The sequence below is a fragment of the Micromys minutus genome (assembly GCF_963924665.1).
Source record: "Micromys minutus genome assembly, chromosome: 11".
Classification (NCBI taxonomy): domain Eukaryota; kingdom Metazoa; phylum Chordata; class Mammalia; order Rodentia; family Muridae; genus Micromys; species Micromys minutus.
The window spans coordinates 51,469,754-51,494,096 of record NC_137980.1 but is presented as its reverse complement, the minus strand read 5'-3'; the positions used below and the strand labels follow the sequence as shown (position 1 = coordinate 51,494,096).

The 24,343-nt window shown below is 45.6% G+C and overlaps 1 protein-coding gene across 2 annotated transcripts in view; it reads right to left on the bottom strand.

Moving 5' to 3' along the window:
- UQCC1 (ubiquinol-cytochrome c reductase complex assembly factor 1) overlaps positions 1-24,343 on the bottom strand; it is a gene marked incomplete at its 5' end in the record, with an annotated part of 89,027 nt that overhangs the window by 18,646 nt on the left and 46,038 nt on the right. For both annotated transcript variants that reach the window (XM_080924781.1, XM_080924780.1), the window contains one exon: positions 21,479-21,587. In XM_080924781.1, the coding sequence (XP_080780907.1) occupies positions 21,479-21,587 (109 nt within the window). The remainder of the gene's footprint in view (positions 1-21,478; positions 21,588-24,343) is intronic.

Genomic DNA, 24,343 nt, shown 5'->3' with positions numbered 1-24,343 from the left:
GGGCTTCACCATTTTCCTAGGTCATTTTTTTTTCTCCACCTCATTCCCTTGTGACCCCCATGTTCATTTGGACCTCGGTCAGTCAACCCTGCCATTTCCCCAGGCATGTGGCCTTGTTTCTTAGCCAAATTAACAGGAGTCCTTCTATTTAGACTAATAGAAGGGATGCTGGTTCCTTATCATCTTCAAAGATCTAGCCTCCAAAATACCTTCGCCCCAAGTCTACAGGTGCTAAAAACAATGTGAAGCTAGGTGCCGGTCTCATAAGTGGCTGTCGGTCAGTTGCTAAGTGAGCTAATGGTGCTATGCGCATTAGCTCAACTGATCCCGAGAACTCTGAGAGAGCACCATCTGAGCGCCATTGTTTTAAATTCCAGTTTTGCTGTTGAGATCTCTAGTTCCTAACAAAGATTTATTTATTACTTATTATATATAAGTACACTGTAGCTGTCCTCGGACACACCAGAAGAGGGCATCAGATCTCATTACAGATGGTTGTGAGCCATCTTCAGAATGAATTTTATAGAAGAAAGCAGAGAAACGTCACTGTAGAACCGACGCAGTTACAAAAATTAAATCTGATATTTGGCAAGGACACTCACTAGTATGTGGCCAGCAGAATCACTCAGAAGTCCTCTCACAGATTGGCTGGGATGCTTTCCTCATCAAACTCAAAAGACCCAAAGAGTCATTTCTTCTAATCCTAACCATGATGTTCTCTGCTCCTCCCTTTGCAATTCCTTAGGTCAAGGATCGACTTTGCTTTCAAAGTAAGTTGAAACACCGCAGATCCTAAAACCCTGCCTCTCCTCAGAGATGGACACATAAACCAAATTTATCAAATTTGTCTGTTTCTCTAGGCTTTTTTTTTTTAAAGACAGGTTTCACTGTGTATGTCCTTATATAGGAGGTGTCCCCCACTGTCCTTATATAGGAGGTGTCCCCCACTGTCCTTTAGAGAAAGTGTCCTCCACTGTCCTTTAGAGGAGGTGTCCCCACTGTCCTTTAGAGAGGTGTCCCCCACTGTCCTTTAGAGAGGTGTCCCCCACTGTCCTTTAGAGGAGGTGTCCCCCACTGTCCTCACAAGCTGCAGCTGTTCCCATGGTCTGCAAACACAACTCCATTCTAGATGACGAGACCCAGCTTCTGTCTTCACACAGCTTAGGAAACCCCAGACCTCTCTCAAACCAGCAGCTTTGCTGAAACAAGTCTCAAGGGCATCTCCTCAGTCACTAGGAATCTCTACAGAAACCTGAGGTCCAGAGTGAAGTTTCTGAATGGGGAGACCTCTCCTCACAGTCAGTCGCTCCCACAGGAGAATATCCTGCCACTCTCAAGAGTGTGAGAAGGCACCTTTCATCTCCCCCTGCTCTTCAACAGGGAAGGCTCTGAGAATAACGCAAATCTTCCCAAGCAGCGCTCCCTCCTTCTTCCGGGCTCAGAGCGCTCATACCCCACTGTGGGCGCTAGTGCATACATGTCTTGGCCAGGCTTTTGGTGTTCTCTGTGAAATACATCATCTGGGAACTGAAAAGCTTTTTGGGAATCATTACGCCCCAGTAATCAAGGCCTGATTACTGGAGCAATTCCATTCATCCCTGGAAGGATGTCTAGAATCCAAAATATGAAAAGAAAGTAAGTTGGGACATCCTAAAAGAATGTCAGATGATGCAGCCACTGTGGAGATTAGTGTTGACCTACAGTGTGACCCAGCAAGTATATGTACAGAGGGTGTGCAAGAGAGAACGGGACACACTTAGAACACCAGGTCAATTATGACAATGGCACGAGGGCTTGAGAGCTTCAGAGAAGAGACACCATTCACACTGTACTTCAGAATGGACACAGACCTGTTCAGACAGAAAAGGTGTATGCGCAAGCAAATCCAGAGAGGAAAACAAGCATAGTGTTTTCAGAGCAAAAGAGACCAGGCTCACCTCAAGTCCAGTGAGCTTCCTGTCTCTCCTTCTTGAGGGCTAGGGTTTTAAAGGCCTGTGATTCCACATCCAGCACATCTTTCTGAGTTGTAAGAACCACTGTCACCACAACAATTTATAGTAGGGGGTTGGTAAGATGGCTCAGAGGGTAAAGCACTTGCCACCAAGCCTATGGACCCACATGGTAGAAAGAAAGAACTGATTCTCACAAGTTGTCTCTGACACTCGTGTGTGCTGTGGTGTGTGCCGTGATGTGTGTGTGTGTGTGTGTGTGTGTGTGTACTCAAACCTCAGAGTGGGCAGAAGCAGAAAGGCAGACAATCTATAGTGCCTGTAAATGGCTCTGGATACCACATGAAGACAAGATGCTTCATAGATACGTGTCTTTTCCAGCAGTGTGGATGACAGAATTGGGCAAAGGAGCAGAGGCAGAAATCACAGAGGAGGCTGCTGAACAGTCCAGTCAAGGGTGAATAAGGAACTCAAGTCAATGGAAGCTGAGACAGGACAGACAAAGAAGAACGAACGAAAGAGAAAGTACAGCGGGGTGAGGTGGCATAAGCCTGTAATCTGAGCCCTCGGAAGACAGAGGAAGGGGTATTTGAGATTCAGAGTTAGCCTCTGCTACATAATGAGTTCAAGGCTAGCTTGGGCTATATGAGACCCTACCTCAAAGGGGAACGCCTATGATGTAAAGTCCTATGCTGTAAAGTGCAGGACCAATAGTATCAAGTTATGAGCCAGTGAAGGGGACAGGGTGAGGCCATAATCTGCACATAATCAGATCTCACCGAGGGAAAGCAAAGGGAGAAGAAAGATGAAAGGCAACAACCAGACACAACCACACACAACCACACCGATAACTTTCCAACCCAGCAGCACCATGTGTAGACAACTAGTCCTGCAGGGTCTTAGCAATCACTGTGCCCTTAATGTCTTTTATGCTGTGGTAATGGAAAATCTTACTTGGATAAGATGTAATGTGAGCAAGATGTGTATTTAGCTGGAGCCCAGCAGGCGTCTCCAGGGGAGAGGAGCCCAGCATGTGGGTACAGCTTTAGGAGCCTGAGCGTCCTTTTCGGTCATGGGTTCACTGTAGGTCTATAGGTGCAGGTCATCTGGTCCTCTGTACTCTGCCTGTGACAGGCCACCAGACTTGATGACTATTAGTGAGATGTGGACACACAGGCTTCTAGAGACCTTTGCAGGCTCCGATTTGAACCCTGGGCCTCATGACTATATTTATGAGTTCAGAATGCTAACGACACAACTTGGCTTTTTTAATGAATTTTTTTTTTAAAACATGGGCAGACGGAGCACAGTGGAAAACCACAAGATACTTGTTCCCTATCACAATTAGCCACATCAAATACACAAACAGGATCCAACAGGGGGAAAAAAACAGATAACAAGTCAGGTTATTCTTAACTAAGAAAGTCAAGGTCACAGATGATGATGGGGCCAAAACAACATGGAGGCCTAAAGGCTAAGCTGAGGATATTAGCTTCAGCTCTCCTCCGCACTGTAGTCCTCACTCAGATCTACGACATCTGCATGGCCATATTTGCTCAGAGAAGCCACCGTCTGGCTCCTTGTCATACAAAGAGGGCCTAGCTGTGTCATCTAGCAGCAGAGCCTTCCTCTTCAGGTAGACAAGTAGGACTGTCCCCAAGCAAGAGTTACACAATTTAACTGGTGACTCCATCTGGGCCCAGACTAAACAGTAAGGCAGACATTTCCATCGGCCACAGGGTGTTTCTCTCACCACTGTGCCCTTACTGCTTACTGTTTGGAGTTAAATTTTTCCAAGTGACCAGCCCAGTGGTAATCTGAGGAAGAGGTCATGAGGTCATTCTGCAACGCAGATTTGAGGAAACAAAGGCTCAGTCAGCCCAGGTGACCAGTCCAATGATCATGGCCCAACTTGTTTGTGAGTAACAAAATCTCACTGTTTTATACAAGAACTCCATCCTGGGCTCAGGTGACGATCCTGCTTTTAGCCTCTTCAGTTTTGGTACAGTGTTCTTCTGAGGTTCCGAGAGACTTGCCACCCAGACGATAGCTTATAGAATCCTGTAGAAGTATCCTGGGAAGGCTGAACTGGACAAGTGTATGTGTGTGCTCATAAGATCACTCCCACGCACAGTGACTGTCGGGCAAGCTTTGGATGTCCTTAAGGTGGAGCTGGCACCTGGTCTTGTGAGCTCCGAGTGGCTCCCTCAAAAGTCTTCTTGTTTTCTTTCTTATTTTATTGTATGAATGCTTTGCCTGAATGTATGTCTGTGTGTGTGCCTGGTTCCTATGGAGGTCAGATTCCCTGGAACAGGCGTTACTGTAACTGTAGCCCAGGTCCTCTGCAAGAGCAGCCAATGCTCTTAACCTTTGAGCCATCTCTCCAGCACCCCCCCTTTAAAAAAAAAGTAAAAATGTACTTTAAATGGTATTTTATCCAAAGGAAAAAGAATAACTTGCTTGAGCAGACTGCTGTGTCTGATAAGGAAGTCTTTTTGGTGCTCTGTATTCAAGACAATGAAGAAACAGCCAGTTCCAGTGCTGTTTAAAGGGCCTCACATGCGACGGCTCCTTCACTCTCACAAGGCCTTCGCTTAGGACAAGAGGCTGGGCACCACTGCCATCTCCATTAAGGGTGGAAGAAAGACCCACACAGACTATGCGCTAGGCCACACGGCTGGAGGCAGCACTTGGGCACATGCTATCGAACTGTCAACCACTCTGGGACGTGCCCCAGGAAGAAGTTTCCAGTTCAATCTACTGCTCACCTGGAGAGGAGGGTTCACCCTCCCCTGCCCCACCCTCTCTCCTTTTACGCTCTGCCTTCACCAGGATCGCTTCTTGCAAACAAAACAGCAAGTGAGCTCCTATCTTTCTTGCTTATCTATTTAGTTTGGAACGGAACCAAGGAAGAGATCCATTTATCTTCCTGACATTGCACAGCTTATAAGCCCTGGAAGGCCACTTTTCCCTAAATACTTTTAGCTAACAGGATTTTGGGGTTAGCGTGTGGTAAGAACAAGAACACCCCTTCAATAAATAAATGAAACAATCTTTCTTTTTTCTTTTCTTTTTTGAGACAGGGTCTCATATAACAGGCTGTTCTGAAATTCAACATGTAGTGGAGAATAACTTGGAATTCCTGCCCCTCTAGCCTCCTTCTCCCAAGTGATGGAGTTAGAGGCATGGCCAGCCGTAAGGGAGAACCCTCAGTCAGGCCACATGCTGGTGGGATGGCAGCAAGTGGGGAGCCCTAGCACTTAGAGGGCAGTGCGGGGCGTCTCCCAAATGCTCTCCACCTTGTGTTCCGGTTTTGCTTGGTTTTTGTTTTGTTTGTTTCGTTTTTGAGGCAGGGTCTCTTGCTTATTGATGGGCTACACTAGCTGTCCAGCGAACCTCAGATCCTCGGCCTCCTCCTTCCTAGTAATAGGACTACAGAGACTTATACTGATGCGCCTGGCTTTTTATGTGGATGCTGTGGATCTAAATTTGTGTGGCAAGCACTTTACTGGCTGAGGCATCCTCCCAGGCCAAGTGAACGCTTCAGTGGGACAGGCATCTGGGACGGAGAGGGAAGAGCTATGAGAAGCCAAAGCCTCACATGCGCCACAGGCCCCTACATGTACCGAGCTGGAGGAGACAGGGCAAGGCCAGCCTTCTTTCTCTAGAGAGGCTTCCTTTGGCAGGCCACTCACTTTGGGACCTAAAACAAGGGAGACAAGAGAGAGAGCAGAAAGCTGTACTTCTTAAAAGGCCAAAGACAATGGCTTATTTGAAATCCAAAGAACCTTAGCAAAGGGTGTAGGAGAGGCTTTAACAGGAGAGGACTAGGGACACATGGAAAGCCACTGAATGCTCAGGGGAATTGTCTTTTATTCCCTGCCTCAGCCACTCACAAGCCCATGGGCCCAGAAACCAAGTGACTGATAGTTTACACCTTTTATTATTCTGATAGAAATGTTTCTCCTGGGAGCAGGCAGGGGTCAAAAGTCCAACACCAAAACTATATATCTTTATAAGTCATGAGCAAAGAAAAGTATTACAGCAGACGGTTATTAAAAAAAAAAAAAAAAAAAAGACACAGTGACCAGCCGAGTAGGAGGTGTTAGAAAACTCACTCCAAATAATTTATTCACTGAGAACCACAAAGAGCTTTCCCAAGAACAGCATAAACACCATTAATTTCCCTAGGACCCTCCCTTTCTAAGGGCTCCAAACACCACACATTTCGTGTTCAATTATCCTTAAACCCCCCCAAATAAGGGCTATTTCCCGAAGTATGAATGTAGAAACAAAAGCATTTGTGCCCACATCAGCTAAGGGACTGAGCTGAGGGACAGCTGTGCCTGATCCAGGCTTCCTGGTAGAGGGTTACAAAGACCCAAACCACCACCCCCATCCCTTACAAAAGATGAACAGGATCTCTCTTCTCAGTGGCGTGTAGCAGGCGCTCACACATTCCCGTTCTTTAGGTGAAATGCTAAGGGAAAGGCCCTTATACAGCCTGAGGGTTCCCACCTACCAGTGCCTAACGGCCCCAGCACTGAGCACTGTACTAAGTTATACCGTTTAAATTACCCAACATCGTAGGACTAGCAGAAGAAAGGACCAAGGCAACAAGAGGTAAAGAGATTTGCCCAGGGTCCTAAATCCAACTTTGGTAGTGATGTAGTCAGAACCCAGGTCTTTCTGGCTCCAAGTCAAGGAGCTTCAAGGTGACTGCCTGGGAGCTGGAAGCTGGTTTCCTCCACACGCAGACTTTTTCTGGGGAAGGATCCCTTGTCTGGGATCACTGAAGAAGAGCAATGCGTAGTAATAGCACCATAGGCCTTACCTAATAGCTGTGCACACTGTCAATTTTGCAAACTCTCTATTGTGGAAACCAAGAAAGAAAATGCTGGGCTGGGAAGAAAGAGAGCAGCAGGCCTCAGTCCCTGAGCCAGAAAGACTACTAAAAACATGGCAAGTCATGGGGACTGCCTGAGCCCTAATAAAGGCCAGGGAGACCAAGGGAGGAAAGGGAAGGGCTCCCTTAGCGTGAGAGCAAAGTTGAGTCTGGAGGCTAAGCCCCGAGACTGGCACCTTCTTCAATTTAACAACTAATGTCCTTCTGTAATTGCCTTAATCTCAACCTAACAAAATAGGAACTAAAGCCTTGGGTGGAGCCAGCTCCTCCTTACACCAGAAGCTGCTTATTCGATCTTAAGATGAGTCCGTGTTGCCATCAACACACACGATTCATTTGCTTGCTTTATTATTACTTTATATTGTACCTACTTCCAAAAGAGGTTCAACGTGACTTAAAAAGTATATATGATGTCTAAAAGGGCAGAGATTTTGAACTGCTCAGAACTGGCCAGTGACTCTACAGTGATCACAGGCAAATGCTCTGCTCTTCCTCCTTAGCTCTCCAAGCAGATGTAAACCACTTTCAAGGCTTCCTGCACTCAGCTGTAGGGATAAATGAGGTGACAATGTCTGCAAGCCACCATCTGGCTCCTACATAGTCTACCTCTAACTAGAACAAAAGCCAAAGAAGTGAGAAAGAGAGTGTGAGAGAGAAAGGGGCAGTGCCCAGTCCTGCTGAAGCATCTCAATGAGGGAAGCCCTGTGCTGTCCAGGGTCACAGCACAAGGAACGCTGGATTGTCACACCACTCTCATGGTTAATGAAGGAGGCCTGTAAGATCCGTAGGACTAGGGCGGGGCTTCCAGGTACTGTACCCTTGAGTAAATGCAATTTTGTATGTGTATGTACACACACACACACACACACACACACACAGTCACACACAGTCACACACACCATTTCCCTCTCCAACAGGAAGAGGGTGAATGGTTCTCTGGGGCCCGGCTGCCCCTCTGACAACACACAGCTGTAACCTCCAGTGAAGTACAGCAAGAGTTAAAACATTTTTGTGCCAATATTTTAAGAGTGCAGAAGGTTCCAAATTACATGTAAAATAAACAATGCCAGACTGTGAAAACTCTTGGCTGCAACGTTCTCTGATGTTAACAAGAGTTTCTTTATTACTGTAACCTTTCAGAAGTGAATAAAAATTATTTCTCTGCCCTAGTTTTGCCCTCCAGTAAAAGTGAAGCGAACATCAAGCGCAGAACAGGCTGCACAATGACCCCTCCTAAAGGCTGGGGGCTGGGAAGGCGGCCGCCGAAAACAAAGCCCTCCATATATATTCCTTTTTTAAAGTAAAAAAAAAAAAAAAAAAAAAGTGTTCAGTTTTTTGAGCGTGTGCTTGCATGTGTGGAGGTCAGAGGTCATTCTACAGGAGTGGGTTCTCTCCTTCCACCATGTGGGTCTGGGATAAAGCTCAGGTATTAAGCCTGATGGCAAGTGTCTTAAAATGTTCTAAGTCTGATGCCAACCTGGTCTACATAGAGAGTTCTAGGTGAGCCAGGACTACAGAAAGAGCCCCTGACTCAAGACAAACAACAGAACCCAAAACAAGGAAGAGGGGTTGCCTGTGGCCAGTTTTCAGGACAAAATATTGCCTTTTGCAGACTCTGGAGTCAATGAGTCTGTAATGATTGGGTGTGCAGAGCGACAGAGGATCAAAGTGGAGCTAAAGGGAACCTGCTGTCACCAGCACAGGAAAAGGAACAAGGCCCACGAAGGAAGTCCCTGCCCTTGCGCGTCACGCTGTAACACTTACCCAGAAAGCATACCAAATGTCATCTTCCCTGAGCTTTTCTCCTCTGGCACTCAGTCATTTAAACACTGGAGTTTCTCAATATTATAATTTTGCTCATGTTTGCCCTCTGCTAGTCTAGGAAGTCTTAGTCATCCTTGTAGCTGTAGTGTTTAACATAGTAGCTGGAAGCTAGCCGGCCATGATAAAATAGACAGATACATTTTGTGCCTGATGAACTGCTTCTATTAGAACAAAAGCAAGAACACAAGCAGCTCTGGGACTTATATAAGGCAAGCTTTTTGTCCCCTCACAGCAGGATGTTGAGTCTGGAAAAGTATGTGCAGGGTATCTAACTCGCCTCTCAGAGACCTGACTTAGTCGAGCTGCGTCTACACAGAGACCAGGCTGCCTGCAACTTCTTCCTTTACACCACACCCATACCACCTTCATCAGCCTGAAATGGAAGTAAAAGTTCATTTGCTGGTAGGATGAAGAATGTGATCAGAACTGCTTATTGTAAAAATTTTATTTCAAAATAAACAAACAAGAGTTGTGTGGCTCAAAAGTCAGGAATGTGTGTGTGCGGCTCTTGAAGAGGACCCAAGTTTGATTCCCAGCTCATACCCATCTGTAACTCCAGCTCCAGGGGGGTCTGGCACACTCTTCGGGCCTCTTTTAGTACTGCACTCAAGTGCACATATACACAGACAAATAATTAAAAACAAAAAAATAATCTATAAACAAACTATGGCTGTCATGCTAGGAATTAGAGTCACTTGATATAGCACTATTGCTTCCCAGTAAAGCCAGAAGACAGTTACCACTGGGCCCAGTGAATCCCAAGAGAACAGAAACACGTTCCCCCAATGTATAATACAGTGTGACCTGACTATTCATAAAGAGAAATACTATAGTAAAACATGCTACAACACAAGCAAACCTTAAAGAGTCCAACACCCAAGACTGCATATTACCTTACATTGCTGATTCTGAGATGAAAAATTAGGAACAGGTAATCCCAAAGAGATGGTAAGAGGGTCAGAGAAACAGAGAACAGGATGACTGACGGTTGTGAACACGGGGCTTCTTTCTGAAGTGATGGGAACGTTCTGGAATTAGACAGTAGTGGAGGTACACAGCATCATGTAAAACGCTACTTACTCATTGTGCACATGTGCGTGCACACATGCGCCTCAGCTACATATGGAGGTCAGAGGATGACTTGGGGAAGACAGTTCCTAGGACCAAACCTCGGGTCATCAGGGTTAGTGGCTGAGCCATCCCTCAGCCCAAAAAAACACATATAAAATGTTGAATGATTGAAGAATTATGTATCCATTTTTATTTAAGGAAAAAAATAAAAATTTTCCTTCTAGGAGCTAACAGTCTAATGGGAGGAACCAGGAGCAATGAACTGAGATGTAAGGACTAGCTGCTTCAGGGCCATGAGACCTGAGTTCTGGAGTCAGAGGGAGAAGTATGTGACTGCAATTATCCTGATGCTAACACTCCAACTGCAGCGTTCAACACTGACCTAATCCAGCAACACAGAACAGTGATCACGCAGGGCTGGTGTGGGGGTGGGGGTGGGGGTGGGGAAGCATATACCTATAACCACAGCTGCTGGGAGGTTGAGGGAGACCTTGGAGACTAAGTGTGGTAAGTTTTGGGGTATCCGTGCAAACTCAGTTAAGTTACCTACGTTGTAGGGATAATCCCTTTTGCACTGTGTGAATAAAAAGCTGATGGTCTATAAAAAGGCAGGAAGTAGAAGATGGGAGAGATTAGAGCTCTGGGGATAGGCAAGCACAGGAAGATGCCCCGCCCAGACTCAGAAGGTTGGACATGAACTGAGAAGAGGAAACTTACCCTGTGGCAGACATAGAATAGTATAAATTGGTTACTCTAAGTTACGAGCTAGTTGGGAAACAAACCTAGCTATGATCTAGGCATTTATTAAATGAATAAGCCTCCTAGTCGTTATTTGGAAACTGGGGCACAGGTGATGAGCCCACAGTTATGCTACATGAAAAACAGTCTTCCAGAAGATGCCTGCATCCTTAGTCCTGGAAACATTCTTCATGTGGAAACAAATGTATAGACATGTCTAAGACTTTTAAGATAAGGAAGTCAATCTGGAAGGGCTCTAAGTGCATCCCATACGTTCTTACAAGAGGCTGAGGGAGATGTGAATCAGAGAGGAGAGGCAGCCGGAAGTTAAGGTATGTTGGTAGCTAGTATGAGACTGGCAGGACAAGGAGAAGACCCTTCCCCAGAACCACCAGGAGGAATCTGGATCCAGAGAAATTAATTCTTCTCTTTTTTGGCGTCTAGGTCCTAGAATCTAGGGCTATGAGAGAATACATTTCTGTTGTTTCAGGCCACCAAGTGTGTGACAGTAAAAGCTGCAGATGTTACTGGAAACAAAGGCACTGGTCTCCCTGCTCTTTGGTCCCTTATCTGTAATGTGAGGGCAGAGTGCAGTCTCACAGACAGACAGTTATAAGATAGTAAAAGTCACAGCTCTCGTAAAGTACACAGCAAAGAGAAAGCAGCGAGCGAGTGTGGCTGTCACCATCACACCCAACCACTGCGTGGCATTTGTGCAGCCCACACCCTACCCCAGCAAGCAAGGAGAGCACGAAGAACTGACACCCAGACAGCCTGGACTCCCCAGTTTCTACTTACACTTCCCTCTCTGTCTCTCCATTAGGTAAATAGGGTCGGACTAGGAACAGTGGTTCTGAAACAGAAGGGCTGGTTTTCAAAATCTTGTTGGGCCCTGTATTCCTCTTCTATTACTGTGATAAAACAGTGACCAAAGCAAGGTATAGGATTTGGGCTTATGGTTCCAGAGGATGGGCGTCTATGGGGGGGGGGTAGGGGAATTTGGGGGTGGGAAGCAGGAGGCAGGCATGGTGGCTGGAGTAACAAACAAGCTGAGGGCTTACATCCTGAACTGCAAAGAAGAAGCAGAGGGAGCAAACCTAGGAGGGCAGGTGGCTTTGACGACCACCCATAGTGACAGGCTTCTTTCAACAAGGCCACACCTCCTAAACCTACCCAAAAAGTGCCACCAACTAGGGACCAAGTATTCAAACACCTGAATGTCCCATGGAGAACATTCTCATCCAAACCACCACAGGCCCCATCATAGAGTTTCTCGTCCAGCTGATGCTCAGCAAATCCCCAAGTGATGGGGAGGCTTCAGGTATGGGAACAAAAATCTGGGACTGACGACCGGTTAGCTCAAGACTCCTTTTTAGGTTAGAGTTTAAGATTCCCAGTAAGATCTGGTGGGCATAGCACACAAACACACGCTGAAATAGCCTTGGGACCATCTTCTTTTCCTGAGGCAGGACCTGAAAGGGTGAATATGAGGTACATGGTACAATCCGGTTTTTAGCCTTTCGACTGCGCAGGACAAGAAATCTGAAACACAGTGGGAACAGGAAGAGGCGGTCCTCTTATCCAGCAAGCTGGCCCCATTTTAATTTATCTTAATCCCACCTTTCTGCCTCTCCACCAGACCCCTCCCCCCATGCCCTCCTCTAGAAACACATCTAGGTGTCTCTTGAATTCATTTATTGGCTTTACCACAAGCAGTACAACACTGCCTTTGTTAGTCCCCTGGCCCAGCCTCTCAGCCCGCATTCAGCCTTCCTGTTCTGCTCCTCTTAAAAAAACATAACTGAGGAGTCTCTGAAAAATGATTGTAAGATCAACTGAGGCAAATTCCCACGACGTGGAGACCTTAGGCTCTAACTGATGGGAGATGACAAAAGGCACAGCTTAAGGACCTGAGCACCTGTCTTCTCTCTCGGTCTCTGGTCGTTCTAGTAGGAAACCTCTCCCTACCGGATTCGAAATTCCAAATGAACAGGGATCCAGGCATTTCCAGATTGAAGGACAGTCACCCTCTTGGTCTTTGGTAACAGGACAGATGAGAGGGTGGGATCTCAGGGATGCTATGGGAACACGGGGCATAGGAATGTCACAGCTGTGGTCCCCGTGCTAATGTGTGCTAGTTGTACAGTGCAGGGTAAGACACTGAACACTATAGGACCTCAGTTTCCTTGACACAGAACTGGGAAGGGCCTGATCCACATCGGCGGTATTTAAGTAGCAATATGCACAGAATTCATGGATTGAAAAATCCAAGTTAAAAAAAAAAAAAAAAAACTCCCAGGTTCCCCCTCTTGAGTCTAACAGTCTGAGGCTCCTTTTCCTTATAAAGTAGAGTTGTAGCATAACCCCAGAAGGAACCCATGAGGCAGGGCAGGGAGAGAATAATGAGCCTTTTGTTGGTGATGATGGTAGTAGGGAAACAAGCCCCAGAAAGCAAACCCAGGTATGACCAGAGAAGACAGCGAGCCAGAAGATGATACAGTCAAGTCCTACACTCCCCAACAGGGGTGAGCACTACGGCCCGAGCACAACACCCTGCTGCCCAGACACCAGGACACCAGGATCCTTAGTTTATGTCATTTGAGTTAAATCAATTGCATAAATCAATGTGGCTCAAAAATTTATTACAGAGGGCGCTAGAAAGATAGTTTCGCAGATTAAGCACTGGCTGCCCTTGCAGAGGACCTGGGTTCGATTCCCAGCACCACACAGAGGCTCACAACCACCTGCAGCTCCAGGTCTAGGGGATCTGACGTCCTCTTCTGGCCTCTTCAGGCACCAGGCACACACGTGGTGGACAGGCAGACATGCAGGTAAAATAAATGCAAAGTAAAAGCTTTACATCTAATTTTTAAAAGATCTGTACAGAGGCCAGGAGATGGCTCAGTCAGTAAAAAGCTTGCCGTTCAAGCGAAAGGACCCAAGTTCAAGTCCCCAGCATTTATATTTATTATTTCAGGTATAAACACCCGCACCCTCCCCTATTTTTTTTTTTTTTTTTTTTGTTAAAATATTTGACAAACTGTGAATATCAAAGCATTCTGGAGGTTCTAGAAGGGAGAAATGATGTAATTGTATTTTAATTTTTTAAAATTACAAATAAAATATTTAAAGATTTTTAGTATTTTAGAAACATCTAAACAGTTCGATGTTTTATTTTAAAAAAAGAAAAGAAAAAAAAAAAGAAAGATAGCAGACAGAAGCAGAGGCAGGAGGATCTCTGTGAGTTTGAAGCTGGCCTGGTCTACATAGCAGGTTCCAAGACAGCCAGGGCTACATAGTGAGACTCTGTTAAGAGATAGAGAGGAGAATACGCGTGTTGGTTTATGTACCTCCCAAAGGTTCTATACACACGTCCAAGGTAAATGTTGTCCCCTATGTGGTGAAAGCACTCAGGTCTCTGGCATGAGAGGGACATGATGAGACGCAGGAATTAGGAAGAAGGTCTCAGGCAGTCGTATAGCAGGAGGGCTGCCTGGTTTGGGAATAGCCAAGAATTCCTCCAGAAGTGACTCGATAGAGCAAGGTGATGCCGGAAATGAGGCCATGGGCCACTGAGAATCTGGTGGAGATATGTGAAGCATGCAGCCGGCAAGCCAAGCAGAGGCAGAGAATGAGGCAGCACTCAAGAATGGCTACGAATTCAGCTTGGGAGGCTCAGCTAACAGTGGTGACGTCAGAAGGGAGACAGGAAGGACGCTTCGTGGGGCTGTTTGTCCTGACTCCTGACAGTGAGACTTATTTGGAAGAAGCATTGGCAGCCCCTGGAAGGTGAGCTGGAAATGACTCTGGCTGGCTATATCTGTCACTCCCACGTCCCCGAGCTCACCTCTCACTGTGTTATGACTATGAACAGGGGACATCGAAGGAAACCAGGCAAAGAAAACAAGGACTGCAGGGGAAGCCTGGTCCCTTGAAAGGAGAGCTGAGCTAGGGGCATTCAGTGTAAGAGCACTGAAAGAGGGCTGTTTGTGGAATATAAGCTTGTAGACAGCACACATGCACACACACGCATGCACGCACGCACGCACACACACACACACACACACACACACACACACACACACACGCACGCACGCACGCACGCCTATTGCTGAATGTCTATTATGTACAGAGCCCCACTTCTGATGCTTTAGAAACACTTAAGAGCTCAGGAGCCCCACAGTCTGTAACTGAAGGTTGGAACAGCACTACAGATAAATGACCAAGTATCCCGGAATTCCATGCTGCAATTTTCATTGGGGAAAGGTTTATTGATCTTCTCTCAAGAACTTCTGGTAAAATAAAGTGGATCCAGGAGAGTGTGGTGGTACAAGCTCCCCAAGAGGCTGAGGCAGGAGGATCAAAGTTCAAGGTCTAACTGAGCTACAGAAGTTCAAGGCCAACCTGGGCAACTTAGTAAGATCCCGTTCTAAAAACAAAGAGCAACAAAGACGGCTGAGGCCCTCGATCGACGGCAGAGTCCCTGAGCCCTAGCATTGTGGAAGGCTGAGGGTGGGGGTTGTGAACCAGAGAGCCACTCAGAAGGACAAGTGATTGAGCCACCATACTAGTATTATGAGTTCTGTAATGTAGGTGCCAAACTGGTTGGCAAACTAACTACTTGCTTGAGTGCTCCCTTATCGGGTTTTTAGAAACTTCCATAAACAGAGAGTTTAACTCCAGGGGCAGGTACATCCTCTGTGAGCTCAGCTCAAATTCATGAGCCAGTCCTAGTGAATCAGTACTTTGCCTTCTAAAAATGTAGCTTTGGGGCTAGAGAGGGCTCAGCAGTTTAAAAGTGACCCTGCTGTTCCAAAGGACCCGAGTTTGGTTCCCAGCACCATGTCAACTGGCTCACCACCAGCTGTTACTGTAGCTTCCGGGGAGCTAACACTTTCTTCTGGCCTCTGTGGACACACCTGGCGCGCGCCCATGCGCGCACACACACTTTTAAAATCTAAAAATGTATCTTGCTCTCAATATTTTTCCTAATAACTGAGCGTCCAATTGCAATAGCTTAGGCCACTTAAAAACCTTCCAGGAAGCTACTGATACTGAAGAACAAACACAGATTCGTGTTTTCTTGGCACCCAGCTGAAAGGGTTCTTTATTCATACACAGCATTTATATTTACAAAACCATCTTTAAGGCAGTTCTTATATTTTATGTTTATGATCACAAAACCCATCTTTAAAGCAGCCCTTGTATCTCAAAGCCTTTCACACTGAGCTCTGATCCTGACCCTGGGATGCAACGCACAGTAAAGCAGGAGTTTACGATTTTCCCCCTGATTTTAAGTGCTAGGATTACACTCAAGTTCATGTGAAAGCTAGGTAAGCATTCTACTACTGAGTTCTATTGCCTGGCCCTCCTTGGAAACCTTTAAGGTGGGAAAAAACCACGGGGGAGGGAATATTTGAAACTTGGAAGATTGAAAGATTTTTCAGAAAATCTAAAGCCTTTGTTAAAATCCAAATCCTACTTTTGAAACATAAAATACCCTATTATAAGCTCAGGCTTAAAAAGAAAAAAAAAAAAAAAAAACCAACCAACTCCAGTAGGAAACAGAAAGGGACAAATCAAAGTCAGGGGACTGGTAGGATGGCTCAGCAGTGTGCACCTGCTGCCAAGCCTGCCAGCCTGAGTCAGTTCCTAGCACATACGTACGTGAGAAGGAGAGAGTTCAGTCTTTCCAGTTGTCCTCTGACCTCCACACACATGCCTAGCATGTGCACACCTGTACACATATGCACAGGCACTCATACAAATAAATTTCTAAATTGTCACTAGGGGAAAAAAAATCAGTCTTTCTCCTAATATTTAATACTAACACAGCAGACAAATATCCTCAGAATAAAAGGGGCATCCTTCCCGTTTCCCTAATACCTATCCCAGGCCTCTAGATCTGCCTTCTTTCATTCTTTGGAGACTCGCCATTCATTCAATTCAGCCAATAGGTAATTATAAGCACTCTGGAGACTTGGGAGATACATACAGTCCTGACCCTCAGGAATTTCTCTAGAAGACAGCCAATATGCATGAACAACCATGACATCAGAGAGAAAGACTAAAAGCCCAAAGAAGGCAATGCAAATTATGATGGCACTTGCAGTGAGGGAGACTTGGATTGGCCCCAGTCTGGTACAGGTAGTGGGGAGGAAGTATGAGAGCCATCTAGGTGTACACCCTGAATGAGGAAAAGACACAAGGCAGGATCAGCAAGGCACCTGGCTTGGCTGGCAGGGTGGGTATGTGACTCTCAGAGAGTGCTTAGTCAGTACCAGGCGTTGTGTTAGAAGTGGCATGTGCTTAAGGTTCAAGAAGCATTGTAGGGAATGGGTTTGGCATTAACATAGACCACAGAGCACAGCCAGCGAGGAGCAGGTCTGATAAGCACCTTCCTGTTCTTCAAGGAAGAAGAGCATGGGGGAGGAGCTATTTGAAACTTGGAAAATTGGAAGGAGATTTTCAGAAAAATCTAAAACCATTGTTAATATCCAAATGAGCAAATCCAAAGGTTCAGAGAGAACAGTTCGTGCCAGGGTTCTCTACCAACTCTTCCCTCTCTGTACGGTCCCATCAAGCGGCTCTGATCTGGGACAGGGGACCAGAAAGCTCTGGAATTCCATTGACAAGAAGTCATCTTATCTGACATCTTCCTGAGGCAATCTGGCTGCAGGAACCACCGATGAGAAGACATAGTAATTTCTTAACTATAGCCTATCCCCACCCCTTCCCACCTTGGCTCGGAAAGCTTAAACTTGTCCATTGTGAGCCATAAGGTAGGGATGTCTGGCAGAGCAGAGCTGACAGGAAGTCGTTTCACCAGCCTACAGTTACCATTAACACTCTGAGCCACTGCCTTGAGCTCATTCTTGTTTGTTTTTGATGTTTGGTTGAAATGTCACAAATGGGAAAAAAAAAAAAAAAAAAACTCCCAGTTAGCCCCAAGACTGGACACACCTGGTGCAGACCAGCAAAAGACACTTACTTCATTAGCAGGAGAGGCAGGGTGAAATTTACATCTCAAATCTGCCTGCAGCAAGAGAAAGTGCTGAGGCCAAAGGGCTGTCTGTTTTTACAGCTGTGTCAGTCCTGGTTCTTACTCCTACCAACACTCAGGAGCCAGGCAAGGGCCCAAGGAAAAATGGTCTCCAACCTCTTCAGCTGCAACTGGGCTCACAAAGGTTTTTAAGAACCAGTTAATGAAATAAAACAAGACCAGATGAGGTGATATAATGAACTTTATTTCCACAGCTAATTTATACATTGAGATCCCAAATACTGGTTTTTTTTTTTCCTTTTAAAAAGTCAGAACACTAAATTATTGATGTGATTTTTGTAACCTCAAATTTAGCAGTTGCTTTTTGTACTGGCTTCACCAATGACACGTGAGTCTGTGCCATGTGCCCTAACAGTTGGGCTTCTTAGAAGCTGTTGAAAAGCAAAATTTCCCTCTTGCATGAGACCAGAACTTGAATACCAAATGAGTTCTTGATAGGAATTCTAGTTTCAAAGGAATTCTTGATTAAAATTTCTGATTTGTCATCAGTTTGCAAGAGGCAGTTTTGGCTCTTGAACTTTGCCACACCCATCCACTAAAAGTAATGGCTTCTAAGAATTCTTTGGCACGAGAAAAACCACCACAACATTGACTGGCTTTGTGACTTTTACTTTTTCTATGGTTTTTCTTACAGAAGAATACCTGGAACGCCAAATGACAGAAAGATTTGCAAATTACCACCTTTAAATCTGGGTTTTTTCAAAGCTCAGAAGAACCTCTGCAGCCGCATAGTTCCGTTAGCACCCGTCGCCTGCTTCTGTGTCTACCCAAGCTCAGGGGATGCTTGTCCATCGGGGACCTGGGCCAGACCCTATTTGTTCCACCTTCTGCTTTCTCAAGTCACACGCACCACTGCTGCAGGCTGTACTTTAACAGACTGAAGCCCCTATACCTACAACACACTCTTAAATCACAGGGGTCGATATACAACTATCCTTCCTATAGAAAAGGTGGCAGTTTACAGCACCAAGTTAGAAGGGAGGGGTTGTGTCAAATACAGTGAAGAGCAAGAACAGTAATTATCCAATTCCTCTAAGTTCCTCGTTCGAAAACACTATCTCTCATTTATAGTTTTTGCCAGAGCTTGGGCATTTCTCATCATGAAGGTAATGTAGGAGCCTACACTACAGAAATCACTAACATCTTGCTATTTGAAGTATGTTTGCCACCTCTCATACCCCTAGTAACACAGGCGTAACCGGGAAACGTGTTAGAAAAGTAGATGCTCTAAACTGGGTGTGATGGTGGATGCCAGAAATTCCACCAGAAATCCAAGGTCATCCTTGACTATATAGTGAGTTCAGGGTCAGTCTCGGTTACATGAGATCTTGGGAAAGAACAAGGCAAAGGAGAGGAAAGAGCTCCAGACTGAGACATGGCTCAGTTGCTGTCTAGCATTCTGGGTTCATTTCCAGCACAATATAAACCAAAGTACGATGGTGCACACCTGCAATCTCAGCGTTTGGGAGGTGGAGGAAAGAGGATCCAAAGTTTAAGGCCATCCTGAGTTACACAGTAAAGTGCAAGGCCAGCCTGGGACACTCTGAAAAGGAAAGACAGAGAGAGGAAGGAGGGAAGAAAGGAAGTGTAGGGAGGGAGAGAGGGGAAGTGTTTCTCTGGCTCTGGTCAGAAACTTACCGAATCACATCGGTTATTTATCAAGACCCCAGATAAACTGTAGGTCCACTAAGATTTAAGGGCACTATACCCCCCTGTAGGATGGCACACACTCTAGAACAATCTAAGTGGACAAGAGAGAGGAAGGAGAAAAGTTAAAGTCTCCCGTAGAGAGTATCAAAAAGGAATGACTCAAGTGCCACTTATCTAACAAGTTATTTTAAAATAGAATATATTAACATGGTGCACACCTTTAATCCCAGTAATTGGGAGCCAGATGAAGGTGGATCTCTGTGAATATAAAGCCAGCCTGGTCTACATAATAAGCCCTAGGCCAGCCAGGGCTATGAGACCCTGTCTCAAACAAACAAACCCAACTGAATATACCAAAGGCTGAGGTTTAATTTATGCATTCATTAAGCTCAACTCATTCTATTTATCCATTTGATATTACCACATAAAAATAGGAAAGGACAGTCTCCTGCTTCCATAAAGCTCACAAGGAGACAGGAGGAAGATTATACACAAGGCACCAGAGAGAAGGCTCAAAGTGTCGACTGCTGTTAAATATGGAAGAGAAAATCTGTGGGAGAGGGTGTAATTAAGAAATTCCTGTGGCCTAGAAGTCAGCAATTTTTGACTTATTAGGCTATTTGGGATAGGACAGCTGTCGCTCACATGGCCCTGGTGGTCCCATTGCCAGCAGAGTTCAGTCACTAGATAAGCAAAACAGGTTCATATAACGGAAGAGCCTCTAACGCAACGCCTGGCAGTCAGCTCGGGTCTGCTGCCCTCCCTCTGGACCACAGAGAAAGCCGGCAGGCGGGCAGGACTAGGGAGAAATGGGGACAGTTTTAAAGAGAGCTCAGCAGGGGCTTTGGCTCAGTGGTTCCTGAAGAGGAGCTGGGTTCCGTTCCCAGCACCCACATGGTGGCTCATAACTCTATGGGTAAGGGGACAAGAGGGACCCAACGCTCTCTTCTGACCAGCTTGAGCTTCTGCATACATGTGGAACACACATACTCAGGAACATACGCACATTAACAGAGAGAGATCTCAATCATGACTCCAAGGCAGATGGTTCAACTGATGTTGCACTTTCTTAGAAGGAACAGATAGGCCATTGTCATGCTGTCCCCACAGAGCATCACGCTAATGTCCATAAAGATACTTAAAAGGCAAACCCAGGTCTCCTGTGCCTCCTACACTACAGTTCCCTCAAAGTCACGAGAACACCTCAACTCAGAGGAACCCAGAGGCTCAAGGAGGAAACCAGCATCTACATGCATGGAATAAGTCTTAAAGGTTCCCATCTTATACAAAGAAAAATGTACAGGGTGTTAACAGACAGAGCAGAGGAGCGTGTAAAAGACGGGGACACTGAAAGTCAGCCATGACACGGACAGACCTGTGAACATGAAGTAACTGAAACTGAAAAAGAGACTTATGTGGACATACATGAAGTATGTGGACATACATGAAGTATGTGGACATACATGAAGTATGTGGACATACTTGAAGAATGAGATCATGCAGAACAAAACAAACATGCATAAAACCCAGTACTACATATGTCCTATATAGTGAGCAGTCATTTTACACACACTTGCACTCACCTGTACACACACACACACACACACGAGTACTAACACTTGCACACTCCGTATTCTCTTTTCTCAGGCTAATTACTGAATTTACTAAGGTATTTATTTTCAATGGATACTTAGGCAGAATATTCTCGGTTGCTAACGACCAGAGTTTTCCTTAATCCCTGAGGCCCACTTGCCTTTGTACCAGGATCTTCTCATAAGGACGAACCCAGAGGGTCAGGTGTGACGGTGTGTGCCTACAACCTTAGCTCTCAGACGGAGGCAGCAGAATCAGGAGTTCATAGGTACATAAATCCATGTCTCAAGAAAATCAAAACCAACCAACCAACCAACCAAAGAACGAACGTGAAGGGGAACTGATTCAGATATTGAAGTAATGTCAAAGGCAGTGAGTGACCTTAGGCTACCATTTGGTTCCCCATTCCATCCTCCGCATCACCAGAAATCTATCTACTCCTGTATGCAACACGTCTTCATACCAACAAACCACAGCAATGTGCACAAGCCCACAAAGTGTCCATGGTATGTCAGGCTTCCAAGAGGCAAAACAACAGAGACTGTAGCTGTGCTGCCTCTCTGACATTCGGCAACATTTCACTGAAATCCGAAAGCAAATCCATTCTAAAGCTGAAAGAACCCCAAACTCAGGTCAGCCTTTTTGTGGTAACTGCCCAGGGGCAGCATCTGGGGAAGCACTCACCCCCATGACTCGGCCTCGCTGCTCCACGTCTTCCCACATGAAATGAACTATGATCCGGCACATGTATTTCCCAGTCCGGCCTTCCTGCTTCATTCGGACCAGACACATCCTGAGTGGAAGCAAAACAGTCACTGGATAACTAGCTGCGTTTTCTATGACTTCACACACAAGAGTGATTTCAGCATGGCGCACTGCCTCCCAAACCCAGGAGTGAGCTTATTGTCCTTAGTATCCATGTTATATTAAAGCTATCTTTAAGACAGCTATCACACAGGTGCTCTAAAGAAGCCCATCTCAAGCGTGCCGCTTGAAAAAAGCTTTCGAATTACAGATGATAAGGCAAACATCACGCAGATGAGGATACCGAGGAAGCTGCCCTCACGCATGGAAGGACTCACACGTGGTGGTTAGAACATAAGCAATCTGAATTCTCCATTCAGCTGGGGAAGATATTTACCACTAGAGAAGTTTTAAATGTGGGCAAAGAATGTTCCTGCCCAATGTAGTAGCCCCCCCTGCCCCCGGCTACTTGTGGCTCCTGAGCACTTTAAATATGGCTACTCTGAAGATTTTGAAAATATTGTAAGATAAAAAAATTTTATTTTTATTGCTGTCACATTAAAATATTATTCCACGTAAGTCTAAATAAAACCTATCATTGGCTCAGTAGGTCAGTGGGTCAGAGCACTTGCTTTATAAACTGAAGAAAGGCGTTAGCATCCCAGTGCCCACATACAAAGACCCGTGTGGCTGGGCATGCCTGGGACTGTGATTTCGGGGCTGGAGACAGTGAGCTCACTGGTCCGCCAGCTTTGCCCAAACTCTGAGCTCCAGAAGAGCACTAGAAGGAACATACCACCTTCCTCTGGCCTCACACGTGAGTGTGCACATTCACACGCACACACTGCGCACCCCCACAGTAACTGACACGCTCTTCAAATCCACTTTCATTTTTCCCCTTTCCTTTAAAAGTGGAATTAGAAATGTAAAAACTCTTCTATTATATATGTGGCTTCTGTTCTACTTGTCTTGGCTAATGTTTGCTCAGCATACAGACACTGAGAACATTACAAATGCACTTCCATAGTCATCAAACCATTCTCACACTTGATGTAATTTCCACTGAAGGCAAAGATCAAGTTTGTTTTTGTTTGTTTGTTTGTTGCTTTGTTTTGAGACAGGCTCTCAGTATGTAGCCCTGGGTGTCCTGGCTCTCTATGTAGACCAGGCTGACCTCAACCTCAAACTCAAGAGATCCACCTGCCTCTGCCTACTAAGTGCTGGGACTAAAGGTGTGCGCCACCACCACCCGGCAAAAATTGTCATTTTTATTACTTTAAAAACATATTCAGGAGTAGACGAGATGGCTCAATAGTTAAAAGCACGTATTACTCTTCCAAAGGACTCAGTGTTTAGTTCCCAGCACCCACATCAGAAGACTCACAACCACCGGTAACTCCAGGCTCCAGGGGGATCTAAGGCTTCTGGCCTCATTATACCAACACTCACACGCACCAATGCACACACAGGTGCACACATACATAATTAAAAATAATAAAATTTGTTTTAAAGTATTGGCTTTAAGTATAAGAAAGAATATATTCAAGGTTACTAACTTTTCAAGGTATCCCTGATATTACTTTTATGACCAAACTGAATTCCAATGCTTTGGACTAGCTGTCAAGTGAATGCAGCCGATAGAAGGTCAATTCCTGCTCTGATTACAGAACAGCTTATCTAAACTGACAAGTCTAACTCCACACAGAACTTGCCCATTAAAAGCAACTGCAAGGGACTGGAGAGGTGGCTCAGCAGCTAAGTGTACGTGAGTGGGGGATCTAAGGAAGTCACAATTGAGTGAGGTCCAGAGTGAATGTGTATTTTGACATTGGAATGGCAATATCCTGAGGATGCCCAAAACCTCAACCCACTGGGAAAATTGGCAAAGCCGTTACCCATATGACCCAGGCCCAGGCACAAGAGAAATGGCAAAGCTTTTCTTGGGAGTCAAAGTTTGGATGACCACTGGTACGCACAAAGACTAGCAGCTCTGCTTCCTTCTCCCCAAATCTGTAGTAGGAGACTACAGACCTCCTCCTGATGGTGAGCTCCTCCCCCTGGACTGAGGTTCCAGACTGTGGAGGTAGCAATTACATTAGCTCCACTGTACAGGTGTCTGTCCAGTTTTCACTCCCAGCAGCATGCGTGTACTACTAATTCAGAGAACCTGAATTCAGTTCCCAGCACCTATGCTGAGTGGCTCACAGTGGCCTGTAACTGTAGCTTTAAGGGACATAGTACCCTCTTCTTCTGGCCTCCTTAGACACCCATACACATATACATAAATAAAATAAATCTTTAAAGAAAAATAGTGGCATCTGCTTTTAGTTCCAATAAAGGCGGGAGGATCTCTGTGAGTTCAAAGCCAGCCTGGTCTGCATAGTGTGATTCTGTCTCAGAAAAAAAGAAAAAGAAAAAAAAAAGAAAGAAGAAAGGAAGGAGGGAAGAAGGGAGGAAGAAAAGGAAGGAAGGAAGGAAAGAAAATCAACTAGAAGGTTCATATTTAGAGCAAACTCTGAGAACACGCACATGCAAATCCCAGTAGACAGGAGGTAGAGGCAAAAGGATTGGAAGCTCAAGACCAGCATGAGCCACAGAGCAAGACCCTGCCTCACCACTCTCCTTTGTAAAACAAATCTACAAGCAGCAATGGAATGATTCCCGTCCAACCTGTTTCAACATCTTCATGACTAAATTGGGGGGAAACATACTTATCAAATGGGCAGATGACAAGCTCATCAAAGAACAAACATGTTACATGACCCAAACATGAACCAAAACTATCTCCACCGCCTGTCTCAATGG